Genomic DNA, 18,953 nt, shown 5'->3' on the forward strand with positions numbered 1-18,953 from the left:
GTGAGGTTGGAAATACCGGCCCTTAGACTATTACAGCAATCAGCATGAAACCGCTTACCGGCTCGAAAATAATGATTAGCAGTTAAGATTAAGCATAAATTGTACTTTCGATTACCAAATTTCGAATTCCAATTCCATGCCGAAAAAAGTTTACATGACAAAAGAGTGTGAGTTTTTCAAAAATCGTGGAAGATATGGGGAATGAGCTAAGGCTGAGAGAATCATGTTGTAATTATTCGCTTAAATCTTTTGCTCACTCTGCTTTGAATAACTATGTTCAAAACATTGCCTATTCGTGATGATAACTTCGGTCCTGAAAACGATAATCTTGATTGTAATGCAAAAAACCTGTTCCTTTTTATTTCGGTAAACTTAATTCCAATTTACGCCGTTATTATAATTATCGGCATGGAATTATATATATAGTGACTACACCCCGATATGGGGCTAAGTCGCGCAAGCTTTCTAGATCCTATTTCTTAGGAGGATCAGTCCCTTTTGCATATGTTATCTTCTTAACGATTTCTCTCCATTTTTTCCTATCTCTAGTTTTTCCCCGCCATTCTCTGACTCCTGCGTTTTTTAAGTCTTCTTCAACTTCTTGCAACCACTTTGATCTTGGTCTTCCTCTTTTCTTTCTTCCTCCTGGATTCCATTCTATCATAGCATATGTCACTGCTTCATCTCCTGCCCGCCAGATGTGACCTAACCATCTAACTCTGCATTGCTTTATTTTGGTCACGATATCTTCTTTTAGTACTTTCTTAATATCTGCATTTGTTCGGCTTCGATATTCATTTTGCTCTGTTCTGATTGGTCCCAGTATGGTTCTCATGATCTTTCTCTCCACTATTCTTAAGTTTTCTTCATCATTTTTAGTCATCGTCATTGTTTCTGCTGCGTATAATAATATTGGTCTAATTATGGTGTTATACATTCTCATCTTGGTTTTAATAGACAGTATTTTGCTTTTAAGTAGTGTTTTATTTGCAAAATAAGCTTTATTCGCTGCCAATATTTTTTCTTTTATTTCTGGTATTCTTTCACCCGTTTTGCTTATTGTCACTCCTAGGTATTTGAAATGTTCTACATCTTCAAACTCTGAATTTCCTATTTTGGTTTTTCCTTTTATTGCTGGTTTCCCTAGTCTTAATATTTTCGTCTTTTCTTCATTTAATGTGAGTCCCATTGTCTCCCCTTTCTCTTTTATTTCTTCTAGCATTTCTTTCATTATGTTTCTATTTTTTGCAATAATAACAATGTCGTCTGCATATGCGATTATTTGTCCACCTCTTGTTCTTAGGTTTCCTTTGTTTATATTTCGTAGTACATATTCTAAAGCTAGATTAAACAGTGTCGTGGATAAGGCATCCCCTTGTTTCACTCCTTTATTTATAATGAATTCATCTGTCTCGCCTCTTTGCGTCTTTATGCTAATTTTGGTAGTTCTCATTGTCATATTTATTAATTTTCTGAGTTTATGTGGGATTTTTAATTTTTCCAGGGCAATCATTAGTTGTTTTCTCTTAATCGAATCAAATGCCTGTTTGAAATCGATGAATAGCATTTCTAATTGCAGTTTGTATTCATTTGCTTTTTCCATTATTTGTTTTATTGTGTGTATAGCATCTATTGTTGATCTTCCTTCTGTGAATCCACATTGGTACTGTCCCACTCTCTTCTTCGTGATCTTTGACAATCTTTTTCTTATTATCGAAGTCAATATTTTATATGTTGTGCTTAGTAGTGTTATTCCTCTATAATTTTCACAAATTTGTTGGTCTCCCTTTTTATGTATTGTTATTACCTGCCCTATCTCCCAGTCCTCTGGCATCTTCTCTTCCTTCCATATATTTTTCAATAGTGATAGTATTTTTTCCTTCAGTTCCTTTCCTCCATATTTTATAAGTTCCATGTTAATTTCGTCTTTTCCTGGAGCTTTTCCATTTTTGCTCTTCTGTATTACTTCCTCGAGTTCATCTATTGTTGGCTCTTTTGAGACTGCAATGTGTATTTCGTCTGCTTCTTCGTCCACCGTTTCCTCTTCTTCGTGCATTTCTTCTCCAGTGTATTCCTCCGTCAAGAGTTCTCTGTAGTGATCTGCCCATACCTGCCTATATTCATTGTCTTCTACAATGACTATTCCCTCTTTATTTTTTATTCCGTTTGTTTTACCTTTGTATTTTTTGGTTTGTTCTTTAATATTTTTATAGAAATGTTTCGTGTTTCTATTTGTTCTTTCCTGTTCTATTTCTTGCATCTTTTCATCTGCCCATCTTCTTTTATTTTGTCTTATAATTTTCTTAGCGTCCTTTCTTAATTTTTCATAACTTTCTCTGTCTTCCTCTTTATCCGTTCTCAGCCATTTAATTCTTGCTTGCACCTTTTGTGCTGTTAGTTCTTTACATTCGTTGTTATACCATTCGTTTTTTGTTTTCTTCTGGTGTTTGCCTACCTGCTTTTTTGCAGCTTCTTCTATTGACTTTTTGATCATGTCCCATTCTGATTTGATGTCCTCTGCTTTATGTTTCTCTCTTATTTGCACTGTTACTTCTTCTTCATATTTTTTTCTAATATCTGCATTCTGCAATTTATTGACATACCATTTTTTCTGTTGATTTTTCTGTTTAGTTTGGATTTTAACTTTTTGTCTTATGGTGGCTGCGACCATATAGTGGTCTGAATCCGCACACGCACCTCTGAAAGTTCTCACGTCCTTCATTGAAGATTGTTTTCTTTTGTTTATTAGTATGTGATCAATTTGGCTATACGTTTTCTGATCAGGTGACCTCCATGTTACTTTATGCATTTTAGGGTGTTCAAATTTTGTTGAGCTTATTATCATGTTTGTTCTTGTTGCTAGGTTACATAGTCTTAGACCATTATCATTAGTGTTTTTGTGTACGGTGTGTTTTCCTGCAATTTGCTGTAAAAAATCTTCTTTTCCAATCTGGGCATTGAGGTCTCCTAGTATAATTATAACATCTTCTTTGGGTATTTTTTCCATCTCTTCTTCTATCTTATCATAAAAATTGTCTTTATCGTCTGTGTTGCTTGTTTCTGTAGGTGCGTATAGGTTTAATAGTGATATATTGAATGGTTTATTATTTATTCTTACATACGCAATTCTTTCACATATCGGTTTAAAGTTTATGACTTTTTCTCTTAGCTGTCCTAGAATCATGAATCCCACTCCTTTTTGTCCTTGCTTCTTTCCTCCTGAGTATAATAGTGTAAAGTCTTGTTTATCAATCTGTCCTTGTCCCTCCCACCGTATCTCTTGCAGTGCTGCAATATCTATTTTATACTTTGCTAGTTCTTTGCTTATTTCTAGCATTTTTCCTGGTGCCAACATCGTTCTTATATTCCACGTGCTTATTTTCAGTTCTTTATGTTTTTTATTTTTTTGTTTTCGTCTTGTATTTTTGTTTCCTTGTCTGCTCTTATTTATTTCTTTTCGGCATGGAATTGGACTTCGAAATTTGGTAATCGAAATTACAATTCATGCTTAATCTTAATTGCTAATCATTATTTTCGTGACGAAAAACGGTTTCATGACGATTGGAAAACTTTTAGAGAACTATTCGGCAGCAAAAACTATTTCTTGGGGGGTTTTTATCCGGAATTTTTTGTTGGGATATTTTGTCCAATACAATTTGTAGGGAATTTGTCCGGGTATCATTTGTGGGGATTTTTTGTCTGGGGATTTTTTGTCCAGGGATAATTTGTGGGGATTTTTTGTCCGGGGATTATTTGTCCGAACCCCTACCACCTAACACCTAACCGAAGGCCATGTACATAGATGTAGGGTGTGCACAAAAGATCTTTCAGGTCGCAATGTGGGAAAGTCTGTGGGGACAGACAACCCCTTTATCTACACCGTACAACATTATAGTGTATAGTGGCATTTTGATATTATAACAACAATGTACTAACTTAAAGTTAGTTTACTTATCAATAAGTTTTGATACAGAAAAAATACAGTGTTGCGAAGAAGTCTGGCAGCACGGTAATTTCTCGGAAACCGTCTTCTAATACGGCCGATATTATAGTGGTAATTACATTGTTGTAAAATCTTCTGTTTTTCTGGAAATCTAATGAACTTTCTTATTTCAAATGGAACACCCTATATATTCTTTGCGTTTTGAATTCCTTAAGAAATACTGATTATTTGTCATGTTATATTCCCTATACCTAGATGCCATAATTTTGGAGTTATGCTACATTTATTAAAAAAAAATTTAAATTAATTATAAAAATAAATTTTTTCGGCCCGTGTCGACATTATTTTAGGTTCTTTGGATCATTGGGAACAAAAAAGGTCTTTTGTAATTTTTCTCTAAAGTGAATCGTTTTCGAGTTATAAAATTTAAAACTGAAAAAAAAACGAATATTGACGATTTTCAAGGTTAGAAAACACAAGTAAAAAAATAATTTTTGAAATTACGAAGTACCTGAATTCAAGCCCGAACCTTCTTCAATCAGCTACTTATAAGAATTTTTGGCACGTTTTATTCTAAAACATTGTTTTCTTAATTAGTGCTGCATTAACAACTAAAAACCAATATATTAAAATGAAATAAGACCAAATTGCTTATCGGCAACTGATAAAATACGGTTTGAACTTGAATTGTAGGCCAGGAACCGAAGCTTTTCACCTCGCAATTATTAAAGAATGGATCGATTTGCTTGAACATTTGAGAATAAGTAGTGGATAGTCCAAGGATCAAAATCTATATGATGCCGAAAGGCGCCTTTACCATGGGGGTGGTTGCCACCCCATCTCGGGGATGGAAATTTTTTATTATATTTTGACCGCAAATGTTGATAAAAACATTCATCCTAAGTAAAAAATGTTCTATACATTTTTGTGATAAAATTAATAGTTTTCGATTTATTCGCTATCGAAAGTGTTAGTTTTGTATAGAAAAAATCAATGTTTTTCGATACACTCATTTACGATTCACTCAATTTTATTTTTTTTTCAAGAAAATTTTTTTTCAAACCAATTTCTTGGGAATTAAAAAATAACCTACAATTTTATATTGAAACATTTTTTCGTATCTCTGATGCTAATCTTTCTATTCTGAAGAAAATGGCATTTTTTACCAAACAACAAAAATTCGTTATTCGCTTTTAACTCCAGTTTTTTTTTAAACTAATCATTCTAAGCCAGTCAAACTTCTAAAATCTATTAATAATACATAAATAAATAAGACTGAATAAGGCCAATGACTAAAAACACCGCTAATTTACATTATTATACTTCCAATTGGATTTGTCCTTTTTTTTTTTTAAATATATTGATTTTTTAACCGTAACTTTTTATTTTTTATCTTAGAAAGTTTGGTAAAAAATAATTTTGTAGGTTTTTACAAGATCTATAAGCCTATTAATATTAAATATTTTTAAATAAAATCCTCGGTCGCAAAAAGAGGTGACTTTGAAAGGGTTGGTAAAGGTGGTTTTTGCATGTTATTACAAGTTTTAATTGCCAATAGCTCACTCAATTTTTGCCGTAGAAAAAAATTTTTGCAAACCAGGTTCTTGGGAATTAAATAAGCTACAATTATATATTTAAACATTTTTTCGTATCTCTGATGCTAATCTTGCTATTCTGAAGAAAATGCCATTTTTTTCCAAACTACAAAAATTCGTTATTCGCTTTCAACTCCATTTTTTTTAAAACTAATCATTCTAAGCCGGTCAAACTTCTAGAACCTATTAATAATACATAAATAAAAAAGACCAAATAAGGTTAATGACTAATTTTAGTTAGGGTGGTGATTAGACGGTTGCTTGCGAACACTTTTTTGCTGAAAAAAATGGGGACTGACATTCTTTTCATTTTATAAGTCACTTAATTTTTGAGCTAGAGACTTTTTTTATTTCTGGAGATAGATATTTTTAAGTACTTTAAATTAGTTTGAACAAGATGTCCTCGAAAAATGCATAGTTTTCCCGTCTTTTGACTTTGAAACTACAATATTTAGCATTTGACGAAGAAGAGCCAACATATAATAAAGTATATCTCGAGTACTATTGGCCTCAAAGAAAATTAAAAAAAAAATGGTTTTGTTTATTTTTTCGAACGGTACATTTTTGATAGGTAAAGTTGTTTTGATAAAACGAAAACTTTTTGAGTTATTAGCAGAAAACTTATTAAAAACATTGATTTTTTCGATATAAAACTAACACTTTTCGATAGCGAATAAATCGAAAACCATCAATTTTACCAAAAAAATGTATAGAAGGTTTTTTGCTTAGAATGAACGTTCTTACCAACTTTTGCAATTAAAATATAATAAAAAATTTCCACCCCCGAGTTGGGGTGGCAACCACCCCCATGGTAAAAGCGCCTTTCAGCATGATATAGATTTTGATCCTTGGACTATCCACTACTTATTCTCAAATTTTCAAACAAATGGATCCATTTTGTAAAAATTGCGAGGTTTTGTCCTATTTTAAGCTTCATTACTTGGACTATTGAGACACTTCGTAGTTTCAAAAACAGTATTTTTTACTTGTGATTATGAACCTAGAAAATCGTCATTTTTCGATTTTTTTTTCAGTTTTAAATTGTTTATAACTCGGAAACGATTAACTTTATAGGAAAATTACAAAAGACCTTTTTTGTTCCCAATGATTCAAAAAACCTAAAATAATGTCAACCCGGGCCACAAAACTTGATTTTTATATATATATCAATCGGTTTTAAAACGTCTTGCGACGTTGTCCGATGCCTAATTTCCATGACACTATCATCCCATTGGCCCTCTCTAAGATATCTTGCGCTCATCGCCTTCGTTACTCCCTCTCTCCAAGATTTCTTGGGTCTTCCTCTCTTTCTGCGGTTTGGTGGTACCCATTGCATAATTATTTTAGGGAGTGTTGAGTTATTTATCCTCTGGACGTGTCCGTACCATATCAGCTGTTTTCTTTCTATGTCTGTTGTTAGAGAGCCGCCAACCCCCATTCGCTGTCTTATCTCATCATTACATATTCTCTCTCTGCGTGACACTCCTACTGATCTTCTAAAAGCGTCCATTTCTACTGCCTCCAGTTTTCTTCTGTTGTTTTCGGTTATCCGCCAAGTTTCTGCTCCGTACAATAGACTGCTTTTAATAAGAGATTCGTAGATATTGTGTTTTCTTCTTTTTCCTATTTCATGACTCCACAGTACGCTGTTTAGACAACCTATTGACTTGATTTTTATAATTTGTTTAAAAATTTTTTTAATAAATGTAGAACTCCGAAATTATGGCGTTTAGGTATAGAGAATATAACATGAAAAATAATGAATATTTCTTAAGGATTTCAAAACGCAAAAAATATACAGGGTATTTCATTTGAAATAAGAAAGTTTATTAAATTTCCGGAAAAACGGAAGATTTGACAACAATGTAATTACCACTATAATATCGGCCGCATTAGAAGACCCCTATCCACCAAAATCTATAAAAATCGTTCTAGCGGTTTCCGAGAAATTACCGTGTAGCCAGACTTTTTCGCAACCCTGTATTAACGTTTCTGAGCAAAAGATACATTTTCCTAAATCTGTGTAAAAACATAAATAACTAACTGGTGACGATGTTATTTCATATATTTTTTATTTTCACTTTACTTCTACAATTTAATTACTATTGAGCTGGCAGTAAATGATTTTAAACGCTTGCCAATTAGTTTGCCAAAACATTTTTTGAGGTCCATTCTAAAATTGTCGCAGTATTTTTTATACTTAGTAAGTTACTTTGCAATTAGTATACAAGCACTACTAAATACTTGGGAAGTGCTGAACGGTGTAGGGCACAATGAGTACACAGATAAATACGGTTCATCGCCCTTTACTAAAATAAACGCAAATAAGCATTTCTTTGGCACATTTACAGTTGAGGCTATAAGTTAGAATTTATTAGACATATAAAAGTTATATCCCAAATATTATAGCTCAGCTCAGTGGCGTAGCGTGGGTGTCGGCCGCCCGGGGCGGAAGACAGTTTTGCCGCCCTCTTATTTAGGTATTTTAATTTATTGTATACTATACATTACATACATTAATTATAGAGAACTTTTCGGCGAGAACAGTCATCATTATTTTGCGTTATAAATGTTGGATTAAATAAAAAAGTTTTACAATCACGTTTATTAATACAAAAATTCTTTTACTTTAACCAATTAGATACACTGATATAACTTAGGTACCTATTACTTAAGATTAGGTACCTACACCTTGACTATCGACAAAATTAAATAAAATCAATTTTTAATTAGAATTAGAACAATAAAATAATGTTATATTTTTATTTTTATTGAAAGTAATACGAGTATTTGTTAGAATTAAAAACAAAACCTCCATCTTCAATTAAAAATTTATACGTCTACTTTTTTTAAGAGCAAAGTCTATCGTCAATATTGCACCGTCAATGTCTATCGGATCACACACTTCTTGTTCAATAGACAAAATAGCCAAATTAGTTAGTCTTAGAGTAATCATTGTCTCATTAAATAATTTTTAATCAATTTCAATTTTGAAAAACTCATCTCACAGCTGGCATTGCTTATAGCAACTGTGAAAAATATTCGAAACAATATTAAAATATTGGGCAGAGTATCTTCCAGCTTCGATTTAACAATAAATTAAAATAATTCAAGTGAGTCTGCATTAATCAATTTTGTTGCCTGTAGCAGCAACGAAAATCCGCAGTCGAAGTTTTTCCAGCTTGAAACCCTGCTCGTCAATTTCGTCAGATGCGTAGTCTAGGTCTAGATTACATTCAGTGTTGTCTAATAATATAGCCCGCGTTAGATAAACAAACTTATCGGTTGAATTCTGTCAGTGGCGGCTCGTGATTTTTACAATAGGGGAGGCTATACCTAACTGTAAAATATCTAGACAAATTTGCACTAGCAAAAAATGCGCCAAAAAATGTAATTTAAGGCTCCATTTTTTGACCATTTTTTATTTACATTTCATAATATCATCCTAATTCATAATTTCATGATATCATATCATTTTAAAAATAGTTAGTCTAATTGTAAAAGTTTAATACCAAAGTTTGTGTCGTTTATTTGTTAACAATTCCATCTATTTGTAAATAGATACCTATGCATATCAAAATAAATACAGATTTGAAGTTTTGCAGTCCATACATAATGAAGCTTCAAATTTTTTAAGATACTCAACTGAATTTTTTAATTCTAAACGCGGCCTACTGCGAATTCAAAAACACGATAAATTACCGATATTTTGATTTGAGTTAGAGATATCGGAAAAAATTATTTGAGCAAGTTGTTCCAAATATTATTATAACCCCACATACCAAATTTCATAACAAAATTCGCACTTTTAAATTTTTCATTATTTTTAGTCAGGACCCTAAAATTCGTTGTCCCGAGACGCACGCAACCACGCAACGGAGCCGAGAAGCTACTGTGCCTCCCTTGGTATATCTCCGGGCAGCGTGTGATGACGCCGTAGATACCACTGTTAGGAGACCGGGTCTCCTTAAACGCCTGCTGCGCTGCACGTAGCATTAGCAACGGAGCCTGTTGGGCTTCTCGGCTCCGTCCATGCATCTCGGGATAACCCAGGGTCCTGCCTACAATAATATTTAATAAAACTGAGAAGCGATCATGCGTTCTAATGCTAATGCTCCGTACGTATGGATAATTAGTGATAATATGGAATTTACACGTTGTATTATAGTGAGAGTGCTTATTGTTTTCGCGATTTATGATAAACAAAACAGTGTAGAGTGTGTAAAAAATTTATGGGGAGGCTGTGCCTCCCTTCCCTCCTCTGACGAGCCGCCACTGAATTCTGTAGCTGTTGAGAACACTCACGAATTTCTACAATAACTCTATCTAACGAAGAAAACAGCTTTCGTCTCAACTCACTTTCACAAGATAAGTTAGCACCTCTAGTTCCGTCATTAAAAACATGTTTTCTTGTTATGCGCCTCCGAGGTTTTATGGAAATTCCAAGTTCTTCACACATATTTTTGCATAACCTACAGCGCCATTTGCCCATTCCTCTGTTTTCTCTGTCAATATCATCTGCAAAGCATTTACTTTCTGAGCCTACAATCTTATGTCAAGTCCCCTTGTTTGTATCATTTTGTGATCATTTTGTCCCCTTGTTTTGTGCATCATTCACTTCATGTAGCACAGGTTACCACAGGCCCAAAAAACAAAGAAAGGAAAATGACTGCATCGAAACTAGTAAAGCACCTGCATCTGTCTTAGTGTTTAAGCTTTCACCTGCCTCTGTCAGTTTTTCCAAAGTGACGAGAATGTCTTTGTAATGATGCCATGTCACATTTATGGCATCGCCTCTTGCACTCCACCCTTGAATCCTTCTCTTGCCTGTAGCTGCTATCAGAACTTCCCAACGATGTGTCGATAAGGAAAAAAAAAGAATAGCAACGTTCTAAAGTGCCGAAAAAAGCTGTGCTGACTGTTAGTCATAAACGGGGAATTTCCACAAGACAGTATAGACGTTGTTGCCAGTCGCTACAAAATATCATTCAAAGAAAAGGAATTCCCCGAATTCGTCACAAAATAAGTAATGAAATATTTCGTGCTTCTTTCAATCGGTCCAAATTTGTAGATGCGATAAAAATATAAAATGGTTCAAATATTTACAAAATATTTTTATTATTTATTGTTAAATTTTGCCGCCCCCTAAAAAGTGCCGCCCGGGGCGGACCGCCCCTGCCGCCCCTACTATGCTACGCCACTGGCTCAGCTCAACAAGCCTCTGGGACCCAAGACTTCAATGGATTTCTTCCATTTCTTTCTGTCTTGTGCTAGGTTTTTCCAATATTGTACCCTCAGCGACTTCAGATCTTCTTTTGCCGACTCCAACCATCTTCTTCGGGGGCGTCCTCTTTTTCTTTTTGTACCAGCCTCCGTGTTTATTAATTCATTGGGAACTCTTCCTTCTTCCATTCTTGCTATATGCCCGAGCCATCTTAATCTTGGAATTTTGGCGAGTCTTGTTATTTTTGGTTGTCCATATATTTGCATTATTTCTTCATCCATACTTCTTCGCCAGATATTCCCCTCTTTTACACTGAGAATCTTCCGTTCCCATCTATCTAATTTTACTTCCATGTCTTTATTTAGTGTCCAGGTCTCGCTAGCATAGAGTAGTGTAGGTCGGATAACTGTTGTATATATTCGTTTTTTTTTGCCTTTTTTGGATATTATATTCCACCTCAGTATCTTAGTTAGACTCGCAGCACTCTTACTACCTTTCGCCATTCTTTTTGCGATTTCTTGGTTCTCTTCGTTCCTATTTGTTAGTGTTACTCTCAAGTAATCGAATTGGCCGACAATTTCGAAGTTATATTCTTTACTTGGGCTTTGTATCATAAAGGACTGTCCCAGATGATTTTCATTTCCCCTTATCACCATATATTTCGTTTTTTCTTCGTTTATTTCTAAACCATATTCCTTGGCTGTTCTCTCTATTCTATTAAAGATTTCTCTTAATTCTGCAAGTCTAATTATGGTAATAATAGCCAAAAATGTAAGCGTAATTTTTATAGATCTCCAGTAATGACAAATAAATTAGAGAAAAGATTTAAACTAGTAGTCGAGGAAATGAAGCATTTTGGCTCGCAATTTTTTCGTCCAGTATGGATTTACTTGAAATTTTTACAGAAGGTAGGGAATAGTCCAAGGATCATTTTCTATATCATGCCACTGTACGCTAAAACCTTAGGGGTGGTTTCCACCCCATCTCGGGGATGGGAATTTTTTATTACATTTTAACCATGTAAATCGGTGTAAAAAGTACTTCTAAGAAAAAAATGTTTTTTACATTTTCTTCGTAAAACTAATATTTTTCGAGCTATTCGCGCTTGAAAGTAACAGAATTTCGGCGAAAAATCGACTTTTTTAGAGGGTTTTTTGAGAATACCTCGAAAAATATGCATTTAATCAAAAAAACTGTAGATATCAAAATTGTATCTTTTAGTAACACAAACCAAATTCTTTTTCTGTAATATCTTTAAGACCAATACGAACCGAGATACGCCATGTTAAAAGTTAGCTTTTTTCGTCAAATGCATAATTTGAAATATTCAAAGCCAAATAACGGAAAAACTTTGCATTTTTCGTGGAAAACTTAAATAATCTTTTTTCAATGTACAGTTGGTGCTTTCAAAAAATAATAATATAAAGCTTCTAGCATGAAAATTAAGCGACTTATGATCAAAAAAAGGTCGGTACCTGCTTTTCTCTATGAAAAAATCAGTGAAAACAACCCCCCAACTTCCCTCCTAATTAAAAATTGGTCTTCACCTTTCTGTAATTCCTTTTATATTTATATTATCAATACACCCAAGAAGTTTGACCTATTTAAAAGGCCTAATTTTAGAAAAATTGATTTTTGCAATTTCCTATTTGTCACCTTTTACTTCAAAATATCTCCGAAAATACTGGAGATACGAAAAAAATCATGGACTACTAAATTGTAGCTTTTTTAATAAGTAAAATTCCCTTGTGCATATATTTTCACTAGAGTAAACAGTTAGCGAGATATAGCTGTTTAAAACCTCTATTTACGAGCAAACGCCCCCTTATTCGAGCCTTTACCCACACCAATTAAAAACTAAGGGATCTTACGGAATTTAGTTTACACAGTCTTATAACTCTTCAAAAATCCTACAAAATCATTTTTGAAAAAACTTTTTATCGACAAAAATGAAGGAGCTATGTTTATAAAACAATTTTTTTTTTCGAAAAATTCGAATACTCAGCTTATGGATCATTTTCAATGCGTGTATAATACCACAGAACCGGTTCGTATACTAGAAGATGACTAAAAAACTATTTGTATTTGTACATATTTGTAAATTCGTATTTTTATGTAAATAAATGTTTTTGTAATTCTTTAATTCTACTTTTTTTTTCTGTATAGATCTATTAAATTATCTAAGTATAAAAATTGTAATGTTATTAAGGGTGGTTTTTAAGGGTTGAAATATTATGATATTATATCCTAAAGTATAAAACAATCATTATTTAACCAATCAAAACCAAATTTTACCCATATTAAACTTTACAATGTTTTTATATAATTTTTGACAATAAGGGGTAGGTTACACCCCTAAAAATAATCAACGCCCTTAAGCATGATATAGAATATGAAGTACAGGGTGAGATGATCCTAATCCCAAATTTTTATGTAAATCGATGCAAGCTGAAATTCTTCTTTTAGGATAAGTAAATATTTTATATATAGCTCCAACAAGGGTGGTTTTAAGGGTTGAAATATTATGATAGTATATCTTAAAACATAAACAATCATTATTTACCTAATAAGAACCAAATGTTGACAATATTAAAGTTTAAAATGTTATTTTATAATTTTTTACAATTAGGGGTAGTTTTCACCCTTAAAACACCGAAAGCGTACAACGGCTCAATATAGAAAATTAACTAGAGGGTGTAAGGAGCCTAATCCCAAATTTTTGTACAAATCGATTATGGACGAAAAAATTGTGAGGTTTTGCCATTTTTTCAGTTTCATTTCCTCGACTATAGGAGGAATCAAGATCACCAGATTCATCTTCTTTTTTGGTTGACCATGTCGACGGTAATCCAGTAATCACTATCGGAAAACTTTAAGACTAATAACAATTTGCTAAAGAGTTCCAAAAACAACAGGTTTTTTTATATAAATGCAGATTAAAAATCTAAAAATTAAAAAAATACTCAGAAATCATAAAAACCGCCGATATAATTAATTAACTAAGAAATTTAAAAGTCAATAGTGTCAAAAGTTCATAAATGTTAATAGTTTCAAAATTTCATAATTTAGTGGAGTAAACTTGCCTGCGGTTGGACCAATTACAAACAAGTATTATAGTGCAGTAAATTTGAATTACTCCTTCTAGTTTAAAAACGAGGATAGATTTTTCCCTTTTTGTTCCGTTTGGGGTTGACAGGGTAAATTGTGACGAATTTGTAGAAACCTATACTCCGTCTACCGAACAGACGGAGTAATCACCTGAATAAATCACAATATTTTTTCAAAATACCTTAACTCACGCCATTGTACACAATACCGATAACAAGGTATTCAGTATTGGTGTTATCGGTATTGTGTACAAGGGCGTGGGTCGTGGTTTAAAGTATTTTGGTAGTTTAGTAAAGAGTTTAGTTCTTAAGGCCATCGGTACATAATTCGCAAATATTTTACGGCTATCCCTACTTTTTCTGTCTTTACACGGCAAATTACGTGTAGTAAAATTCACACTGATATGGATATGTAAACATTACTAGAATGTCATTCTACTTGAAAATGTCATCATTAACTTAAAGAGATGGCTTTTGAATGTTTTTGGATAACTGCTATTTGTATAATTGCAAATTATTAATTCAGTTAATAAATGTGACAATTTTTTCACTAACTATATATTCAGTGATTGTAATAATTTATATGTACAACAAAAACTAATACTCAATCGAGAAAAGAGGAAAAGTGTTAAAGTGATTTTTTAATAATATATTGTTACTATGGAACGCTTACAATTTTGAACATATTTAACAACAAAATACTTGGATCACAGAATATATTATCCTGATGTATTCTCTGCTTGGATCTTCCACAAATAATACACAATAAATAACTTTTTATTAAGTTCACGTCTTAAATCAATTATTATTTATCAAATACACTATATATCAATATTATTTAATCAACAACTCAAAATATTCCCGATGTCATGTCAAATATTTAAAAGTGTCACTGATTGTCACTGTCTGATTGACAATATGCTGACAATATTCTATTCGACTGAGTGCGTTGTAAGACAAAGATAGATTTGGAAAATATTACCACGGACATTGCGTTCATTTTTTTCGAATCCTGAAAAACCAATAAATATTTTTGAAAAATTTAAGCGCAGAATGAAAGACTAAATTATTACTGAGGGCCGAAAGTCCCTTAGAATAAATAAAAAGTTTATTTTGAATGAGATATTTAAAATTAAAAATCACACTAAATTTTCTCTTAGTTTTTCACCCCTGTAACTTAAAATAAACATTATAGAAGTTCTCAGGGACTTTCGGCCCTCGCTAATAACGTAATCTTTCATTCTGCGTTTAAATTTTTCAAAAATACTTATTAGTTTTCTCAGGATTCGAAAAAAATGAATCCCCATTTGAATAGCATTGCAACCGAAAATATGTACCCATCCCCTTAATACTACATCCATTTTATGTTTGGAAAAACATAGCTTAAAAACTTATTATTAATAATTTGCAACTTCACAATATATGTATTTATCATATGCTTAACTTCAAATTGTTGTCGCCAAAAATGCCAGGTGACGACGCTAGGTGTCGCGTCGCGTCAGTCATGCACGGGGCGAATAGGGGGGGGGGCACCAATTGATGGAAAAATGAGAGAATATAGGTTAAGCTGGTTCGGGTATATTCAAAGCGAGATGTTAATGACACAATATCAAGAATTGCTGATCTGTACATTCTTGGGAGGAATAGTAGAGGGAGACCAAAGGCCAAGGGGAAACGCTAAAGAAGGATATGTCTTTGAAGTGGAATTGGTATGGTTCAAAATAAAAAAATTATGGAGAAATAAATAGGGAAGCCAGCCCAACATAGGGATAAAGACAAAGAGAACCATGGAACAAAAGTTCAAATTTTGTTACCCTGGTGAAGAAATTAGTACTATAGTTCTACGAGGTACTATTTTGCTCTTTCGTTTGATATGATGCTTTGAGTTAATCGCTATTAAATTAGATTATAGTAACATATATTTTTTTTACTTTTAATGCTTATTAATTATTGTATACTGGGCTTATTAATTATTGTATTATTTGGTAATTTAATGAAGAACTATTTACTATCTAGTATTAGATTATAAAACAATAAAACACATTATACACATTTTGTACTTACTAACGGTTGCAGACTCTGGTAATTCAACTTTGACAACTCTATCACAGTACTGCACATTAAATTTTAACATTCGTGATCCACTTTTTCCAGCAGAAGTGGATGGAAAGCTGTCATCAGGTGTATTTGCTTTTTTCGTTACTGTAGACGAATGGCCCAAACTGTTGCCTACTACTACCATATCTGATGCTGCGTCTGCAGTTGCTGCACTTGGTATATCAGCATCATCTTCTACTATCATGACATCTGGATCTACAGGCTCTACAGCTGGTGGACGAAAACTTTGAGTATCTGGTGGCATTACTCTACTCACAGCACGCTAAAATCAGGAGTTACAAAACATTATCCCATTGGGTACATGGTCGTAACTATGAAACGCGAAGAAATAAAAAAAGAAGGAAAAGCCAAGTACAGAAAAGGAAAAACCTTAGAAAGGTGATAACACTCAGTAGTAAATTTTGACATTTTTTTGTTAATATTACGTATTCTACGTGATTTCTTTAAATTTTTTGTTATTCTGATTAATTAATCATTTTCATTGATTTAAAAATATTTTCTATACTTTTGTTTTTCTTCTCTAAAATTGGATTTTCTTTTCAATCTACTTTGGGCCAACTGATATGGGAAGGGGCTCGAAGATCTTACTCCACTTTTAAGCCATTCTCGTATGACTTTTAAGTCATTATCTTTCTGCTAACTTATTGCAAGTAGTACGTTCTTTAAAGGTAAAATATTGCAAAACCTCTAAATTTTAAAGAACTGCTTGGATTGACATGAGTGATATTGTGCCGATGTGTGCTCTTGCCCTAGGGGTGAGATTCACTACCTTTTGGGGTGAAAAATATATGTTCCAAATAAGTCCAGAAATGGATAAAATGACTAATTCTAAGCAACTTTTGTTCTATAAAGTTTTTTCACCAAGTTAATACTTTTCGAGTTATTTGCGAGTGAATATGTTAATTTTTTTACAAAATAACCACGTTTTTAGACGGTTTTTTCGTAAATAACTCAAAAAGTAAGTATTTGGTCGAAAAAAATTCCTATCAAATATATAGCACGTAAAAAAGTGAAAAACATGGTGTATATATTAGGTCAGTATACCTAGTAGAAGCAGAGTTATAGCTAATGAAAAATAGGTTCATATTCGTCAAATTCCAAATCGAATATTTTAACGGGCCATAACCAAAAAACGACGAAATTTTTTGGGCAAAACTCATTTTAACTTTTTTAAAGTGTTTAAAAAATGCTTATTTTTGTTTTTAAAAAAAATTTTAACATCAAAAGTAAACAAGTTACGCTCAAAATAAAGTTGTTCCCTTTTTTTTTGGTAAGAAATCGGGAAAATACCCCCTAATTAGCATTTCAAATGAACTTAATTGTTACCACTTTACAAGTTTTTACTCGCGTATGTATTGATCATATGATCTGTAAGTTTTATCGGTTCAAAGTCCTTATTTTTGAAAAAGCTGTAGTTAAAAGGGCTTGAACGAGTCACTTATCACGAGTGTATGCAAATTTCGAAACACCGAATCTTAACCAATAATTTCACAATTATTGTGGTCTTACAGAAAAACAAAAATATACAAAATATTTAGAAAAGTAAAGCCGACTTTTTTTATTGTTACGTAAACTTACAGATAATATAAACAAAACATAAGTAGAGTAACTTGTGAAGCGGTAACGATTAATTTCATTTAAGTTGCTAATTGGGAGGTGATCTTCCCGATTTTTTTTTTGCCAAAACAAAAGAGACTAACTTTATTTTGAGCGTAACTTGGTTACATTTGATGCTAGAAATTAAAAAAAAACAGAAATAAAGCTTTTTTAAACACTTTAAAAAAGTTGTAATGTGTTTTCCCCAATAATGCTTCATTATTTGGATATTTCACATTGAATTATTCTATTTGGAATTTTTCGAATATGAACCTATTTTTCATTAGCTATAACTCTGCTTTTGCTAGGTATAGAGACCTAATATATACACCGTTTTTTTCACTTTTTTATAGGCTATAGTTTTGGTAAGAATATTTTTTTCGACAAAATGCTTACGTTTTGAGTTGTTTGCGAAAAACCGTCTAAAAACGTGGTTATTTTGTTGAAAAATGAACATATTCACCTGCAAATAACTCGAAAAAGTATTGATTTGGTAAAAAAACTCTATAGAACAAAAGTTGCTTAAAATTAGTCAGTTTATCCATTTCGGGACTTATCTTGGACATATATTTTTTCACCCCCGAGATGGGGTGAAACTCACCCATAGGGCAAAAGCACACATCGGCACCATATCACTTTTCAAGCGAATCCAAGCGGTTCTTTAAAATTTACAGAAAAAACCGTGAAAGAATGTACTAAAGGTTTTCCAAGGAAGTCTGATCATTATCTTCATGTTTAGCTATGGTCATCTGGAGTCTGGAGACTTACTTTCTTTGGTTACATTCTCTTTTTCTTCAAGTCTTTTGCTGTAATTGTCATTCCAAACAGGAATGTCTAGAAAGAATATTGGCATTGAGATGAATACGCCCTTTTCAATGTACTATGTCGAAGTTATACTGTTTGAGTCTCTCTAACCACCGAGCAACTTGTCCTGGCTTTTTAAAATCCTTTAGTCACTCAAAGCGCTATAGTAGGTTTTAATTATAAAATTTCCATTGTAAAGGTGGGTATGAAAATGTTCTAGGACTTTTCTGGTAACGCAGTAATTGAGTAATTCAGCCTTTCCTACCGTTTTACTAAAACAAAAGCAATAATTTTTGTTCTCATTCCTGTCGTGATAATACGGCGCCAATACCATGCTGAGATGATAGTTGCTATTGTAAGCCGTTTTTTAATTGTACGAAGATCTGGGCAATCCAGTGTCCAGTCAAATTCAATGTTGTTTTTGGTTAGTCGATAAAAGGACTTCAGCAATGGGGCTAAAATCTTTAATACATTTTCGGTATTTATTCCTTGGCTTAGTTAGTTAGACCAATATTTCATAAAGGAAATCTCTGGGTCAGTTAATTCCTTCTACTGAAACGGTATGT

At 32.8% G+C, this 18,953-nt stretch overlaps 1 protein-coding gene across 1 annotated transcript in view; it reads right to left on the reverse strand.

The window, feature by feature from the left end:
* Window positions 1–18,953, reverse strand: part of LOC126889466 (FAS-associated factor 1) — a 185,847-nt gene that overhangs the window by 124,488 nt on the left and 42,406 nt on the right. The window contains exon 3 of the mRNA XM_050657784.1: window positions 15,934–16,249. Coding sequence (XP_050513741.1) covers window positions 15,934–16,249 — 316 coding nt within the window. The remainder of the gene's footprint in view (window positions 1–15,933; window positions 16,250–18,953) is intronic.

Source organism: Diabrotica virgifera, chromosome 8 (genome assembly GCF_917563875.1).
Source record: "Diabrotica virgifera virgifera chromosome 8, PGI_DIABVI_V3a".
Classification (NCBI taxonomy): Eukaryota; Metazoa; Arthropoda; class Insecta; order Coleoptera; family Chrysomelidae; genus Diabrotica; species Diabrotica virgifera.